At 31.0% G+C, this 15597-nt stretch overlaps 2 protein-coding genes and 1 pseudogene across 12 annotated transcripts in view; all 3 read left to right on the forward strand.

Annotated features, from left to right (window-relative positions):
- Positions 1 to 1158: 1158 nt before the first annotated feature.
- LOC145968718 (uncharacterized) lies at positions 1159 to 9607 on the forward strand. 2 transcript variants are annotated; one of them, XM_083094427.1, is made up of 5 exons: positions 1159 to 1177; positions 1525 to 1708; positions 8675 to 8767; positions 9251 to 9346; positions 9423 to 9607. In XM_083094427.1, exons 2-5 carry the CDS (start codon positions 1695 to 1697, stop codon positions 9538 to 9540), a joined length of 321 nt encoding a protein of 106 aa, XP_082950553.1. In that variant the 5' UTR covers positions 1159 to 1177; positions 1525 to 1694; the 3' UTR covers positions 9541 to 9607. The 2 variants fall into 2 exon arrangements, with proteins under 2 accessions (XP_082950553.1, XP_082950554.1); XM_083094428.1 differs by lacking the exons at positions 1159 to 1177; positions 9251 to 9346.
- Positions 9604 to 12318, forward strand: LOC145968397 (protein transport protein Sec23A-like; annotated as a pseudogene). Its single transcript, XR_014437730.1, has 6 exons — positions 9604 to 9618; positions 10471 to 10685; positions 10781 to 11034; positions 11116 to 11772; positions 11878 to 12028; positions 12164 to 12318. The product of XR_014437730.1 is annotated as a protein transport protein Sec23A-like (transcript).
- A 695-nt stretch (positions 12319 to 13013) lies between these two features.
- Positions 13014 to 15597, forward strand: part of LOC145968708 (uncharacterized) — a 35370-nt gene continuing 32786 nt past the window's right edge. For 3 of the 9 annotated variants that reach the window (XM_083094389.1, XM_083094388.1, XM_083094393.1), the window contains exons 1-4: positions 13023 to 13291; positions 13947 to 14199; positions 14989 to 15203; positions 15299 to 15552. The gene's annotated coding sequence lies outside the window, so the exon portion shown is untranslated. Of the gene's footprint in view, positions 13292 to 13774; positions 13871 to 13946; positions 14200 to 14988; positions 15226 to 15298; positions 15553 to 15597 lie in introns of all 9 variants that reach the window. The other 6 variants (XM_083094390.1, XM_083094391.1, XM_083094395.1 and 3 more) reach the window with 6 other exon arrangements.

Consider the following 15597-nt stretch of genomic DNA (forward strand, 5'->3'; position numbering starts at 1 on the left):
CTGGCAATTGCCTATAGTTTCTGTAGAGAAGCAGTGGGTGCTTTCCAATTGTTTAACACATCTTAACACAAACATACACAGGAAGGCACAAAGTGTAGCGATGTGCACGACTCAATTGGAACAAAGTTAAGTGCGACTTTCGAGTGGAGGGTTAGGATTCTTCATAACCATGTCCATCTTGATATTTTTTAATCCATGGTGAGGGTGATGAAGTGAAAAACATGTTGCACACGTAAAATTTGTGTAATTAGTTTGTAAATAATTCGAAGCAAAGTTATTAACATACATAGATATATATATGCATAATATTATATAATATATAAATAATATATAAATAAAATATATAAATGCATAATATTATATTAATATATAAATATGAATGAAAATTTAATCAGTAATAATATACCTAATCTGCAAATATGCTAAAGAAACAACTTTATTTCATTTATTAAATATAATAAAAAAATTAATTGTACAAAAACTCATTAATTCGAATTACTTACTTTAATGATACTTTTAATATTTTTATTGTTCATTTTTGTATTTAATATACTTCAGTGGTTGTCTTTTAAATAAAAAGGATAAAAGCCGTGTTCCGAAATTGCTGCCAGTTTACTGCCAGCACTGAAAATATATAATATACGTAACGTGCACATTCGTATTAAGTTAGCCGGAAATTTTTCAGCCAACCAAAAATCTCCTTATGGAATCGTTTGTATTTCGTATGAAGATGTTTGAAGTGTGATTAAAAACGTTTGTGAGTAATTAGAATAATTATAAAAAATTAATCATTTTTACAGTATGTAGTTAGCCAACATAACTAAATATTAAAAATTCTCCTTATGAATCGTTTGTATTTCGTATGAAGAGTTTTGAAGTATAATTAAAAAGGTTTGTGAGTCATTCGTTTAATTTTAATTAAATTTTTTTATATTGTGAAGTTAGCCGGAAGCTATATAAAATGGACGCCGTCCTGTGATTGGTCGATTTGCTTATGGTAAATACTAAAATTTTCTCATGTGTACTGACTTTAAGTGTAAGCAAAACGAGCAAATTTATCTCTTTTGTAACTTTTAATCCATGACTAATTTATTATTAATTCCGCATAATCGCATAATATATCATGGATCGTGGATAAGCGTAGATAATTGAAATATGTTTTTCTACCAATAAATAAGTAAATCTTTTATAATTGTTTTATAATGTAGTCATCATTCAGAAAATGATCACAATTTGTGATTATGTATTTAATTGTTATTTTATATTCGCTTTCAAATAATAAACTATATAATAATAAAATTTATATAAAAAGATGGTAATATATGTAATCCAATTAATTATAATTGACAAAATAATTTCTTGTGAAAAAATAAAAGTAAAAAATATAGAAGAATTTTTTTTATAGCTTGTATAAAAAATCAGTTTTATGCTAAGTATATTATAATTTTCTGGACTGTAGTAATATTTAATATATAATTTTTGCTATATAAATATATGTTTCTGATATAAAATCTATTTCTACAGATAGTAAGATCGGCTGAGTTATGTCACAGAATATCGGAAGGCTTACATCAAAATGCGAGAGAGAGGAGATGGCATATATCAATATGAATCCATTGCTGATGTTGTAAGAGCAAAAATAGATATCTCTGTAGATTTTATTATTTTTGCATCCGAAAACTTGAAAGTTGCCCATGCCTTATCGGAAGTAATTACTATTTTTGCTCTTACAACATCAGCAATGGATTCATATTGATATATGCCATCTCCTCTCTCTCGCATTTTGATGTAAGCCTTCCGATATTCTGTGACATAACTCAGCCGATCTTACTATCTGTAGAAATAGATTTTATATCAGAAACATATATTTATATAGCAAAAATTATATATTAAATATTACTACAGTCCAGAAAATTATAATATACTTAGCATAAAACTGATTTTTTATACAAGCTATAAAAAAAATTCTTCTATATTTTTTACTTTTATTTTTTCACAAGAAATTATTTTGTCAATTATAATTAATTGGATTACATATATTACCATCTTTTTATATAAATTTTATTATTATATAGTTTATTATTTGAAAGCGAATATAAAATAACAATTAAATACATAATCACAAATTGTGATCATTTTCTGAATGATGACTACATTATAAAACAATTATAAAAGATTTACTTATTTATTGGTAGAAAAACATATTTCAATTATCTACGCTTATCCACGATCCATGATATATTATGCGATTATGCGGAATTAATAATAAATTAGTCATGGATTAAAAGTTACAAAAGAGATAAATTTGCTCGTTTTGCTTACACTTAAAGTCAGTACACATGAGAAAATTTTAGTATTTACCATAAGCAAATCGACCAATCACAGGACGGCGTCCATTTTATATAGCTTCCGGCTAACTTCACAATATAAAAAAATTTAATTAAAATTAAACGAATGACTCACAAACCTTTTTAATTATACTTCAAAACTCTTCATACGAAATACAAACGATTCATAAGGAGAATTTTTAATATTTAGTTATGTTGGCTAACTACATACTGTAAAAATGATTAATTTTTTATAATTATTCTAATTACTCACAAACGTTTTTAATCACACTTCAAACATCTTCATACGAAATACAAACGATTCCATAAGGAGATTTTTGGTTGGCTGAAAAATTTCCGGCTAACTTAATACGAATAACGTGCACTATAGAATTTGCAGTACTGGCAGTAATTTCGGGACACGGCCAAAAGGAAAAGAAAATTGCCAACATAATCGCCGTCAGTCTGCAACCGCATATTTCATTTGTCCCTAGAAAACAGAAGGTTACACAAGTTGACTAGTAGCCCTCGAGCTGAGTACGGATGTGTAAAGTTGTGTCGGCAGTTACGGCAATTGGAACGCGACTTGTGTCGCCGTGTGCATAAAAGTGTCTAGGGATATCTCAATTGGAAAGCACCCAGTGTCCGGAGGAGGTTAGAGAGAGAAACATACTTTTTAGTACTTCTCTCTCTACAAGTGTCCGGACACTGTCCGGACACTTGTAGAAAGCACGGTCTTAAGCCTACGGCACACGGTACAATTTTTCGTACTGGATTTGATAAGATTTAGTAAAATATTAGAAATGCTGCATTCTGATTGGTGCATTTTTAGTATTTTACTAAATTTTATCAAATCCAGTACGAAAAATCGTACCGTGTGCCGTCGGCTTTATATACAGGTCTGGAAACTCAGGCCTTTTTTAGTGGTGGGGGAGGTCTCACTTAGTGTGTCCGTTTTTCGACTAAAAGTCGCAATACGAGCGAGAGAGACAGAGATAGACGGCAGTAGTCGTTCTCTCTCTAACATACGTCTAAAATGACTTCTAGATCGCAGCGAACCTAGCAGGCAAGCCGTGAACTTCCGAAAAACGGACACACTAAGTGAGACCTCCCCCACCACCGGAGTTTCCAGACCTGTATGTAAAGCCTACGGCACACGGTACAATTTTTCGTACTGGATTTGATAAGATTTAGTAAAATATTAGAAATGCTGCATTCTGATTGGTGCATTTTTAGTATTTTACTAAATCTTATCAAATCCAGTACGAAAAATCGTACCGTGTGCCGTCGGCTTAAGACCGTGGTAGAAAGAGAAGTACCAAAAAGTATGTTTCTCTCTCTAACCTCCTCCGGACACAGTCTGATACGTATTGCCAGTCCATATCTGTAAGGTCTATGAATGCTACGCAGCCATTTGATTGGTTGAATGAGGTCTTAAGTCACCCTCGGACCAGACTTAAGATCGGACTATGAATACCGGCCATAGAAAATCGTTCCGATTTAACCAATGTGCGCATTGGTAGCGCTTTAGTAGCGCTGAGAATTCTCTAGATTGTACTAACTGTACTAAATTCTTAGCACCCTTCCAGCGCATTGACCATTGACTGCCTCTACTCTCGACTTGAGGCAGTTGATGCGTTGATGCGTTTATGCGATCTATGCGTTTTATGCGTAATTCGGAACGCAATAACAGATAACAGATTCTTTGTGACGATGGAAAAACAACAATTATATGAATTTCCAGTTTTAATTGAAGAAACTAATGAAATGATAACTGTTTTTAAATAAAAATGATATGGAGAAAACAAGCCAAGCTAATATTAATATATTATTTTACCTTGATTTATTATTTTATTTTATTTATATTTATTATTTATTTATATTTATTATTATTAATATTTATTTATATTTATATTTATTATTATTTATTTATATTTATTATTTATTTTTTTATTTTATTTGTATTTATTATTTTATTCTATTTTTATTTATTTTTTTTACTATTTTACCATTTTCAAATCGTATTAGCGCATAGAATGCGCAGACACCGTTCCGAATAATTAAAGCGCTTCATGCGCATTGATAAAACGGAACGATTTCGAAGCGCTGCGCAACAATAATGCAGTCTATGCGTTACATGCGTAAATCGGAACGCACCCACAATTGATCCCCAGAATCGGATTGAAGACTTCGGTGGAAACTAGACCAGTGATATCTTTATTAGCTTATCTTTATCTTTCTCACTTTTTTTCTCTTTTTATCAGAGAGAAACACCCTGTGGAAACACCAGAGAGAGGTTTCTCTCTGGTAAAATCCTTCCCAAAAACATCCTTGGCCTAGTTTCCACCAGACTGGTCATTAGGGGGCCACTTTTGATTTTGGTCCGCCATTTTTCGGCAACTTCCGTTCATATTCAAATTCTTATAATTACTCTATTTTGAATATATAAATGATATTTAATAATAAATATTATAGATTATAATAATGAATATTACATGTATATAGATAATAATAAATATTATTGTAAGGGTGGCGGATTTAGATCGCGGTTAACGGCGAGATCACGTGATCAGGAGATGGTCGAGCCGGAGTCGAGGGATTGGTTTTAATCGCGGAAGCGGTAATGGAGATTAACTAAGGAGATTCTTGGGATTGAACACAAGTATATTCTTTGGAATATCCACTTGGAGTTTACACAAAGCCGAAGGTCGGCAACCGTAAATACAAGTCCGAACGCCGGTAGACCTATGCCGAGAACGCGCAGTTACGATTACACTGCCAAGGAGAACGGTCACGACTACGAGGCAAGAAGGGACTGTATCTTACACCGGAAAAGACCGCGCGAACGGAACGTACGTGTTACCGTGAACACGGTCGGAAAACAACTCGCCGACCTCGCGACCGGACGTGAACAACAACTGCCGGACGCCAAAAACAACTACCGACCGTGAATCTCAATTGCCGGTCGTGATCGTCAACCTCGCGCGCGGCGCCGCAGCCAATCACATTGCGCTACGTCACATATCGTAGCGCACTAGCGCCAAAACAAGGCGACGGAAGTACGCCAGCGCCACAACATGGCGACGGTCTTACATTATATAAATAATAATAATAAATTTTATAGTATTTCTCATGGTATTTCTATAGTAATATAAGTATTATAGATTAACGATTGACGTTTTTAACCTATGTGGCACCAGAGAGAAGCCTGAGAGGGGCCACGCTGCCATTTTTCATGGGACGCTTTTTCTACATCGTACACTAGCGGCACGTGCATCCATTTTACGCCGCCTGGAACTACATGGCCACATCCACTTTTAGGTGCCGATAAAACAGTCGGTTTTGGTTCATATCCGTGCTACATCCACAATTTATAGCTCAGAAATAACATCCCGCATATAGACGTAATTAAAATATACTTTGTTAGCTGCGCGATTTCTTTTCCACATTCAAGTATATATTATAAATATCAATATTAATGAGATGCTATTAATGAGAGCTATTAATGAAATAAGTTTGTGTAATATACGTGTGTAGGATATTTTCTCGTGAATATTATTCTCGTTAGAAAACAGAAAAGATAAATTATATAAAATTCAATAAATTGAATTTTATTTACTAAAACGATCTTAGAAGAAAGACAATTATAGACCATTTCCAGGAGATGTCACGTGAACACTACAAATTTGATACGCAACATATATAACTCTTTTAAAAATAAATATAACATTAAATATATTGAAACTAATTTTTTTTATATTTCTACTAGTTTGTTATTGAACATAATTTTAGAGTTAACGAGATTCTTGCTAAAAACTAAAAATTAATCACATTATAAACTCAACATTTCTCATTGGAATAATTTTCAATTAGATACAATTTTTTTATTTATCTAATAATAAGGAACAATTATCCGAATTATATCATGTTTGATGTCATTTTAAACGCAAAAATTTCATTAATTTATTTTAATTACTTTCAAAAAGATCAAATAAAATATAAAAGTTTTAGTTTTTATTTTATGGATATTTAAAGTTATAAATTATTATACATAACGAAAAAAAAGTTTTCGATATTATTGAAAGCGAGAGCGAGAACGAGTAAGAGCAAGCGAGATGACGTCCCTGGCAAAAATGAGACGTTTGTTTGGCGTTTACATGAACGTTTGTGGAAGTTCGTCGAGAGTTTAAAAACGATTAGTAAAGAGTTTGTAGAACAAAAATTGCAACACTGCAGCGTTTAAAAGACGTTTGTACGTTATAGCGTAAACGTAAACGTTTGAAAAGTCTGAGTAAACTCTGTACACGAAGATGTATCAACGTTTACTGAACGTACTCTGAAAAATGTTACCTCAGCATTGCAAAACTTTCATGTAACATTATATAAAGAGTTTGTAGAACAAAAATTGCAACACTGCAGCGTTTGATAAGCATTCAAAACCCAACAGCGTTATGTAAGTGCTCTTACAAAGTTTGAAAAGCATATAAACTCTCAGAAAACCCTCACTCAACGGTTGTTAACGCTTTATAAAGTTTCTTATTTTCGCCAGGGGTATCGTCAAAAGAGTTCCGAAGTCTCTTACGCGACACACCCTTTCTCTATAGTATGTCACGAGTATGTCATCTTATCAGAATAGAAAATAAAATGCATTTTATTCGTTTGAAAGTAATTTTAATGGAATAATGAGCATTTTGCAATTAAAATGACATCAAACACGACATATGTCGGATAAATGTAAAACGAAAATTAAACAATAATAATATTAATACTGCTCGTGTGTTGCAAAGCAATAATAAAAATTAAAAATTCTAGGGCCAATAATACGAGCTAATTACTAAGGTCTAAATAAAATAAATACATATAATAATAAATTCGTTTAATAAAAACAAAAACGTTTCGACTTTACTTAGTCTTCTTCAGTAAGAAATATAATATAATAAAATCAGCGAATGAAATGATCCGTGAAACAAACGTTAGAGCGCTATAAATAAATAAAAAGAAGCCAATAGAAACCCATGTAATAGAGCATGTTTCTCCAGCACAAAAAATGATTAACCCGGAGTGACATTTGGCCTCCTATTCAAACAACTTCTTCGTTGGGAAGCGAGAAGCTCCTAATTTGAAACCGGCCATGACCAGCTGTGTCCGAGTCCATCACCTTCATGCTGTAATTGTATTATTACCATCCAAAAATTGTTATTGAAAATTAATTGAGATTGACTCAGAAAGAAGAAAAGAAAATGAGTTAATTTAATAAACAATAATGAATTAATAAGCACTAAAATGATAAATATTATTCGTGATAAAATAAAAACTAATTGAAACGGTCAAGAAAAAATTAAAACTGCTTACATAAATTAATACACATGTCTCTACAAGTCTCAAGATATTCTTAAAGGCTTCCTATCATCTCGGAGTCAAGAACATAACTGTTAGTAAATGTCATGATAACAGTTAAATGTCAATAATATGTGTGTGTGTGTGTGTGTGTGTGTAGGTGACAAAAAATGGACACAAACTAACAATCATCCGTTGGACAACTCATTTAAAATATCATCATATGCGCTATCGAGTAATTCGGTGTCTGTATTATAATTAATACCATGTTTTTGTTCTTTAATATGTATCATTTCGGAGATGAGTCTCTTTCTGTAATTAGACTCTATGTCCAATATTTTAACATCTTCCCAATCCATGGTATGTTGTGTATTGAGAATATGTTCTGAGACCACCGAATGCCTCGAAGACTCTAACATAATATTCTTTGCGTGCTCCCTCAGTCTAGTGCCTAATTGTCTTTTTGTTTGGCCCACATATGAGGCTTCGCAGTTTTTACAATTGATTCTATAAATGACATTGGACTTAGATGAATGATTGTTCTTGTCTTTTTGGACTTTAATAATTCTATCAAGTCTGTTGAGACAACCCACACAACATGCATGTCTTGAAGACGTCTTAAACATGTCTTTCTTATGACGCCTTTAAGACTTGTCCAATTGACGTCTTTCTGATGTTTTTAAGACATTCAATTTAAGACGTATTTTTTTAAACGTCTTAAAGATGCCTTTCTTATGACGCCTTTAAGACTTGACCAATTGACGTCTTTCTGATGTTTTTAAGACATTCAATTTAAGACGTATTTTTTTAAACGTCTTAAACATGCCTTTCTTATGACGCCTTTAAGACCTGACCAATAGACGTCTTTCTAACGTCTGTAAGACATTCAATTTAAGACGTATTTTTTTAAACGTCTTAAACATGCCTTTCTTATGACGTCTTTAAGACCTGACCAATAGACGTCTTTCTGATGTTTTTAAGAACATTTACTTTAAGACGCCATTTTTAAGATGGCCGCGGTGCCAGGCCAGCCAGGCATTAGACGGGGTCGAGTTGGAAAATAAATTATTCCATTTACCAAAGTTGAGCAGTGCTTTGCACAGGTAAGAATTAATGATATTTAAAGCCGGGTCTGCAATGGCCATAGCATAAGGTTGTAAGATGTAAGCGAAATAACCAAATCCATTTCCTATGGATTTCGTGCGTTCTACGGTGGTCTCGCATACGCAGTCACGGAAGAATTCTGCGTTCTTAATTCTTATTGCGCGTCCGCCGTAGAACATACATAGAGCTCATTCTACAATGGCAGTAACAAGACTGTAGGAGTAGAGATTAAATCGTTTTTAGTGAAGTAAAGAAGAAGAAGTAATGAAATAGACAATTCTCATTTTGTACTACTATTACCTTAGAGTACTAATGAGAATTTCTATTTCGTTACTTCTTGTCTTTACTTCATTAGAAACAGTTTATTCTTTACTCCTACAGCCTTGTTATTGCCATTGTAGAATGGGCTTAGGGCGTGTTCCAAAATTCACTGCCAGCGCTGAAAATCTTTAGTTCACGTTACGTATATTATATATTTTCAGCGCTGGCAGTGAATTTTGGAACATGGCCATAGTAGGAAATGGATTTGGTTCATTTCGCTTACAACTTTATGCTACGTTATATATATATATGTATATGTATGTATGTGTAAAAAAATTAAACTCTATATTGTAAAAAAATATATTAATTATCTTTTGTATATTTTTTTTGCAGCATTATGACAACATATGAAGATTTTATTCAACAAAATTTTATTCAACAAGATTGTGACGGTGTGCGTTCCATAAATGGAATGCTTGGCCATCATCGCGTATTGATACTACTAGACTAGTTGTACTATTGAAAACTTTGTATCAACCAATTAAGGAACAAGTAGATCTTCCGCCAATTCAATATGATCCAGTTTTATGTACAAGATCTACATGCAGAGCTATTTTAAATCCATTATATCAAATAGACTATCGTGGTAAGTAATAAGGTATTATAAATGAATAGAACAAAAATCATTTTTTATTTATCACAAGAAACATTTTGAAAAATATTAAAGTAGTTTATTTCTATTAGAAATTAAAATATATTTTAATGTGTTTCTTTATTACGATGTATTTACATTCATATTCTTTATTATTCTTTATACTTCATTTAAATTCGTATTTTATTTAATGCATAATTCTCTTGTAATTTTCTGTCTATATCATATAAGATAATTTAAAAAATCAAATTATTTATTAGGAGCATATAGTATTCATAAAAATATTGTAAAGATATTTTTATATTTCAATAAATTCTAAATTTGTGTTATCATTATATATTATTTTTTTTAAGTTACATTATAATACACATATTGTGAGTTATATTAATAATTATGAGAAAAGAACTTTGCAAAAAGAATTTATGAGGAAATTCTTCGAAATAAGAAACAAAAAGGAAATATATTTAAATGATCAAAATGTATGCATTTATTTGAATAATAGTGTTATATATGTGTTATATATGTTGAATAGTTATATTATGAAACAAATATTTTTGATTTTACTTTTTTTAAGATTTGATTCTTTTCGAACATTTTTTTTATTATCATTTATTGACATTACATGATTTATTATAGTTTTTATTATATATAAATTTATGATATATATATATATATATATATATATATATATATATATATATATATATATATATATATATGTTACTTATATATTACTTTAAATATTATTGTATCTCAGTCCAATTGTATGTATTTATATGTATTATTTAGCGTGCCCAATGTTTGCCATCAATATTTTTACTTTTTGCGGATACATATGTCTGGATGATGAAGAATTAGAGGCACTTAAAGATTCATTACAAATGTCATTGTCTCTGCTTTCACTCAATGCTCTTATTGGTCTTATCACATTTGGCAAAATGATTCAAGTTCATGAATTAGAAGCACAAAGGATCTTCAACCAAAACAAGTTCAAGATATGTTAGGTACGAATAGAATAAGTCCCAAGTTATATTTACTATATTAGTCATTGTTCTTCATGATTACTTTATTGCATTTTATTCACATTACATTTTGATAGGTATAGGTAGACTAATTCCTGGACAAAATCCAAATCAACCAAGAGGACCTGGTGCGTAACTATTGCCAGCTGCTAATCGCTTTTTGTAACCAGTACATAAGTGTGATATGAGACAGTTCGACAGATCTTTTAGGAGAACTGCAACGTGATCCATGGTCTGTTGGGCCAGAGAAACGTTCATTGCGATCTACAATTGTGGCATTAGCAGTCGCCACGGATATCTTAGAAGCTAGTTATGCAAATACTGATGCTAGGTATTTATATGTTGTAATATGATGTATATATGTTATGTTTTTCATTGTAATCCTACATATAATGCTATCAATGTATTTAAGGATTATGCTATTTGTTGGCGGACCATGTTCTCAAGGACCTGGCCAAGTTGTAACTGATGATTTATGACAACCAATCAGATCACATCATAATATTCAAAAAGATAATGCTAAGCATAAAAAGGCAATTAAGCATTATGATACCCTTGCATCACGTGCTGCAACTAATGGCCATAATAGATATTTATAATAGATATTTATTTTTGTGCTCTTGACACCAAACTGGTTTATTAGAAAGGCGACAATATTGCAACTCTACTGGTGGTCATATGATGATGGGGGATTCATTTAATTCTTCATTATTCAAACAAACTTTTCAACGAATATTTGCTACAGATGCCAAGGGTGATTTGAAAATAGCATTCAATGCAATCTTAGAAGAAAAAACATCTCAGAAAATTAAAGTTCCTGGAGCAATTGGATCTTTTGTATGTCAGTGGGAGAAAGGATCAAGTGTTGGAGTACTACAAGAAGTAGGCTTACTTGTCAGTGGAAATTTTGTTCATTGACACCATCTACAACAACAGCATTATTCTTTGAAGTTGCAAATTAACATACAGCCCCAATTCCGCAAAGTGGAAGAGGCTGTATTCAATTCATTATCCAATATTAACATAGTAATGGACAAAGGCGAATTAGAGTTACTACTATTGCAAGAAAGTAAATATATTTTTTATTATATGTATATCATAAATATTTATAATATCATAAATAATAATATATCATAAATATTTATGATGTTATAGGGATATCTTTAATTATTAGTTGGGCAGATGAATCATCATCTTTGCATCATGTAAGCATAGAATTTGAGGAAGCAACAGCTGTTTTTATGTCACGTTTAACTGTATTTCGAGCAGAAAGTGATGATGGTCCAAATGTTTGAAGATGGGTTGATCATATTCTGATTAGACTTGTTAGTAGTTTCTATCATTAAAATTGTGCCCAATTACACTTAATATAAAGCTTAAACTTAATATATTTATACATATAGATTTACACATAAATATATATTTTATCTATTTTGAGGTGTAAAATCTTATTATTGCAGTATCAAAAATTCGGAGAATATGCAAAAGATGATCCAACTAGCTTTAGATTGGCAGAAAATTTTTCCTTGTGTCCACAATTTATGTATCATTTACGCAGATCACAATTCTTCAAGTATTCAATAATTCCCCAAATAAAACTAGTTTTTATAGGTAAGTTGTTATTTGTATAAAACACATGATATATTTAAAACTTATTGATACTTTTAGGTCTCATATTTCATATATCAATATATATTTTTTGACATTCTTTTTAACTGAAAGAAGAAAGGAGCATCTCAGATAAAGTTTTCATTTATCTTATGATAGCAGTCATTTGTCATAAGTTGCTAGTGTATTACAGCTAGCGAATACACTAGCAACTTATGACAAATGACTGCTATCATAAGATAAATGAAAACTTTATCTGAGATGCTCCTTTCTTCTCATCTTTCATCGAGTGCGATTGTGATTGTGGTTGTGCGTTAAGTGAAAATTATATAAAATAGTTTACAATGAATGAAATTTAATAACACTGTGATGAACAGTATAACTAACAAAATGAACTCACAGACTTTATATTTACAGATGTTGACATTACTGATGAGGAATGGTTGAACGAAAGTTTAGTAGGTGCCCACACAACATGCATGTCTTGAAGACGTCTTAAACATGTCTTTCTTATGACGCCTTTAAGACTTGTCCAATTGACGTCTTTCTGATGTTTTTAAGACATTCAATTTAAGACGTATTTTTTTAAACGTCTTAAAGATGCCTTTCTTATGACGCCTTTAAGACTTGACCAATTGACGTCTTTCTGATGTTTTTAAGACATTCAATTTAAGACGTATTTTTTTAAACGTCTTAAACATGCCTTTCTTATGACGCCTTTAAGACCTGACCAATAGACGTCTTTCTAACGTCTGTAAGACATTCAATTTAAGACGTATTTTTTTAAACGTCTTAAACATGCCTTTCTTATGACGTCTTTAAGACCTGACCAATAGACGTCTTTCTGATGTTTTTAAGAACATTTACTTTAAGACGCCATTTTTAAGATGGCCGCGGTGCCAGGCCAGCCAGGCATTAGACGGGGTCGAGTTGGAAAATAAATTATTCCATTTACCAAAGTTGAGCAGTGCTTTGCACAGGTAAGAATTAATGATATTTAAAGCCGGGTCTGCAATGGCCATAGCATAAGGTTGTAAGATGTAAGCGAAATAACCAAATCCATTTCCTATGGATTTCGTGCGTTCTACGGTGGTCTCGCATACGCAGTCACGGAAGAATTCTGCGTTCTTAATTCTTATTGCGCGTCCGCCGTAGAACATACATAGAGCTCATTCTACAATGGCAGTAACAAGACTGTAGGAGTAGAGATTAAATCGTTTTTAGTGAAGTAAAGAAGAAGAAGTAATGAAATAGACAATTCTCATTTTGTACTACTATTACCTTAGAGTACTAATGAGAATTTCTATTTCGTTACTTCTTGTCTTTACTTCATTAGAAACAGTTTATTCTTTACTCCTACAGCCTTGTTATTGCCATTGTAGAATGGGCTTAGGGCGTGTTCCAAAATTCACTGCCAGCGCTGAAAATCTTTAGTTCACGTTACGTATATTATATATTTTCAGCGCTGGCAGTGAATTTTGGAACATGGCCATAGTAGGAAATGGATTTGGTTCATTTCGCTTACAACTTTATGCTACGTTATATATATATATGTATATGTATGTATGTGTAAAAAAATTAAACTCTATATTGTAAAAAAATATATTAATTATCTTTTGTATATTTTTTTTGCAGCATTATGACAACATATGAAGATTTTATTCAACAAAATTTTATTCAACAAGATTGTGACGGTGTGCGTTCCATAAATGGAATGCTTGGCCATCATCGCGTATTGATACTACTAGACTAGTTGTACTATTGAAAACTTTGTATCAACCAATTAAGGAACAAGTAGATCTTCCGCCAATTCAATATGATCCAGTTTTATGTACAAGATCTACATGCAGAGCTATTTTAAATCCATTATATCAAATAGACTATCGTGGTAAGTAATAAGGTATTATAAATGAATAGAACAAAAATCATTTTTTATTTATCACAAGAAACATTTTGAAAAATATTAAAGTAGTTTATTTCTATTAGAAATTAAAATATATTTTAATGTGTTTCTTTATTACGATGTATTTACATTCATATTCTTTATTATTCTTTATACTTCATTTAAATTCGTATTTTATTTAATGCATAATTCTCTTGTAATTTTCTGTCTATATCATATAAGATAATTTAAAAAATCAAATTATTTATTAGGAGCATATAGTATTCATAAAAATATTGTAAAGATATTTTTATATTTCAATAAATTCTAAATTTGTGTTATCATTATATATTATTTTTTTTAAGTTACATTATAATACACATATTGTGAGTTATATTAATAATTATGAGAAAAGAACTTTGCAAAAAGAATTTATGAGGAAATTCTTCGAAATAAGAAACAAAAAGGAAATATATTTAAATGATCAAAATGTATGCATTTATTTGAATAATAGTGTTATATATGTGTTATATATGTTGAATAGTTATATTATGAAACAAATATTTTTGATTTTACTTTTTTTAAGATTTGATTCTTTTCGAACATTTTTTTTATTATCATTTATTGACATTACATGATTTATTATAGTTTTTATTATATATAAATTTATGATATATATATATATATATATATATATATATATATATATATATATATATATATATGTTACTTATATATTACTTTAAATATTATTGTATCTCAGTCCAATTGTATGTATTTATATGTATTATTTAGCGTGCCCAATGTTTGCCATCAATATTTTTACTTTTTGCGGATACATATGTCTGGATGATGAAGAATTAGAGGCACTTAAAGATTCATTACAAATGTCATTGTCTCTGCTTTCACTCAATGCTCTTATTGGTCTTATCACATTTGGCAAAATGATTCAAGTTCATGAATTAGAAGCACAAAGGATCTTCAACCAAAACAAGTTCAAGATATGTTAGGTACGAATAGAATAAGTCCCAAGTTATATTTACTATATTAGTCATTGTTCTTCATTATTACTTTATTGCATTTTATTCACATTACATTTTGATAGGTATAGGTAGACTAATTCCTGGACAAAATCCAAATCAACCAAGAGGACCTGGTGCGTAACTATTGCCAGCTGCTAATCGCTTTTTGTAACCAGTACATAAGTGTGATATGAGACAGTTCGACAGATCTTTTAGGAGAACTGCAACGTGATCCATGGTCTGTTGGGCCAGAGAAACGTTCATTGCGATCTACAATTGTGGCATTAGCAGTCGCCACGGATCTCTTAGAAGCTAGTTATGCAAATACTGATGCTAGGTATTTATATGTTGTAATATGATGTATATATGTTATGTTTTTCAT

The sequence above is a fragment of the Camponotus vicinus genome, unplaced genomic scaffold (genome assembly GCF_025532165.1).
Source record: "Camponotus vicinus isolate PSW18456_S1 unplaced genomic scaffold, iyCamVici1.0 SCAF_3, whole genome shotgun sequence".
NCBI classification, from domain to species: domain Eukaryota; kingdom Metazoa; phylum Arthropoda; class Insecta; order Hymenoptera; family Formicidae; genus Camponotus; species Camponotus vicinus.

Excerpts from the sequence above, each read along its gene's own strand:
- LOC145968718 (XM_083094427.1), top strand. Across the intron at positions 8,768-9,250 it reads TTGAGCAGTGCTTTGCACAG|CGCTGGCAGTGAATTTTGGA; the intron begins GTAAGAATTAAT and ends ATATATTTTCAG. Across the intron at positions 9,347-9,422 it reads TTATATATATATATGTATAT|CATTATGACAACATATGAAG; the intron begins GTATGTATGTGT and ends TTTTTTTTGCAG.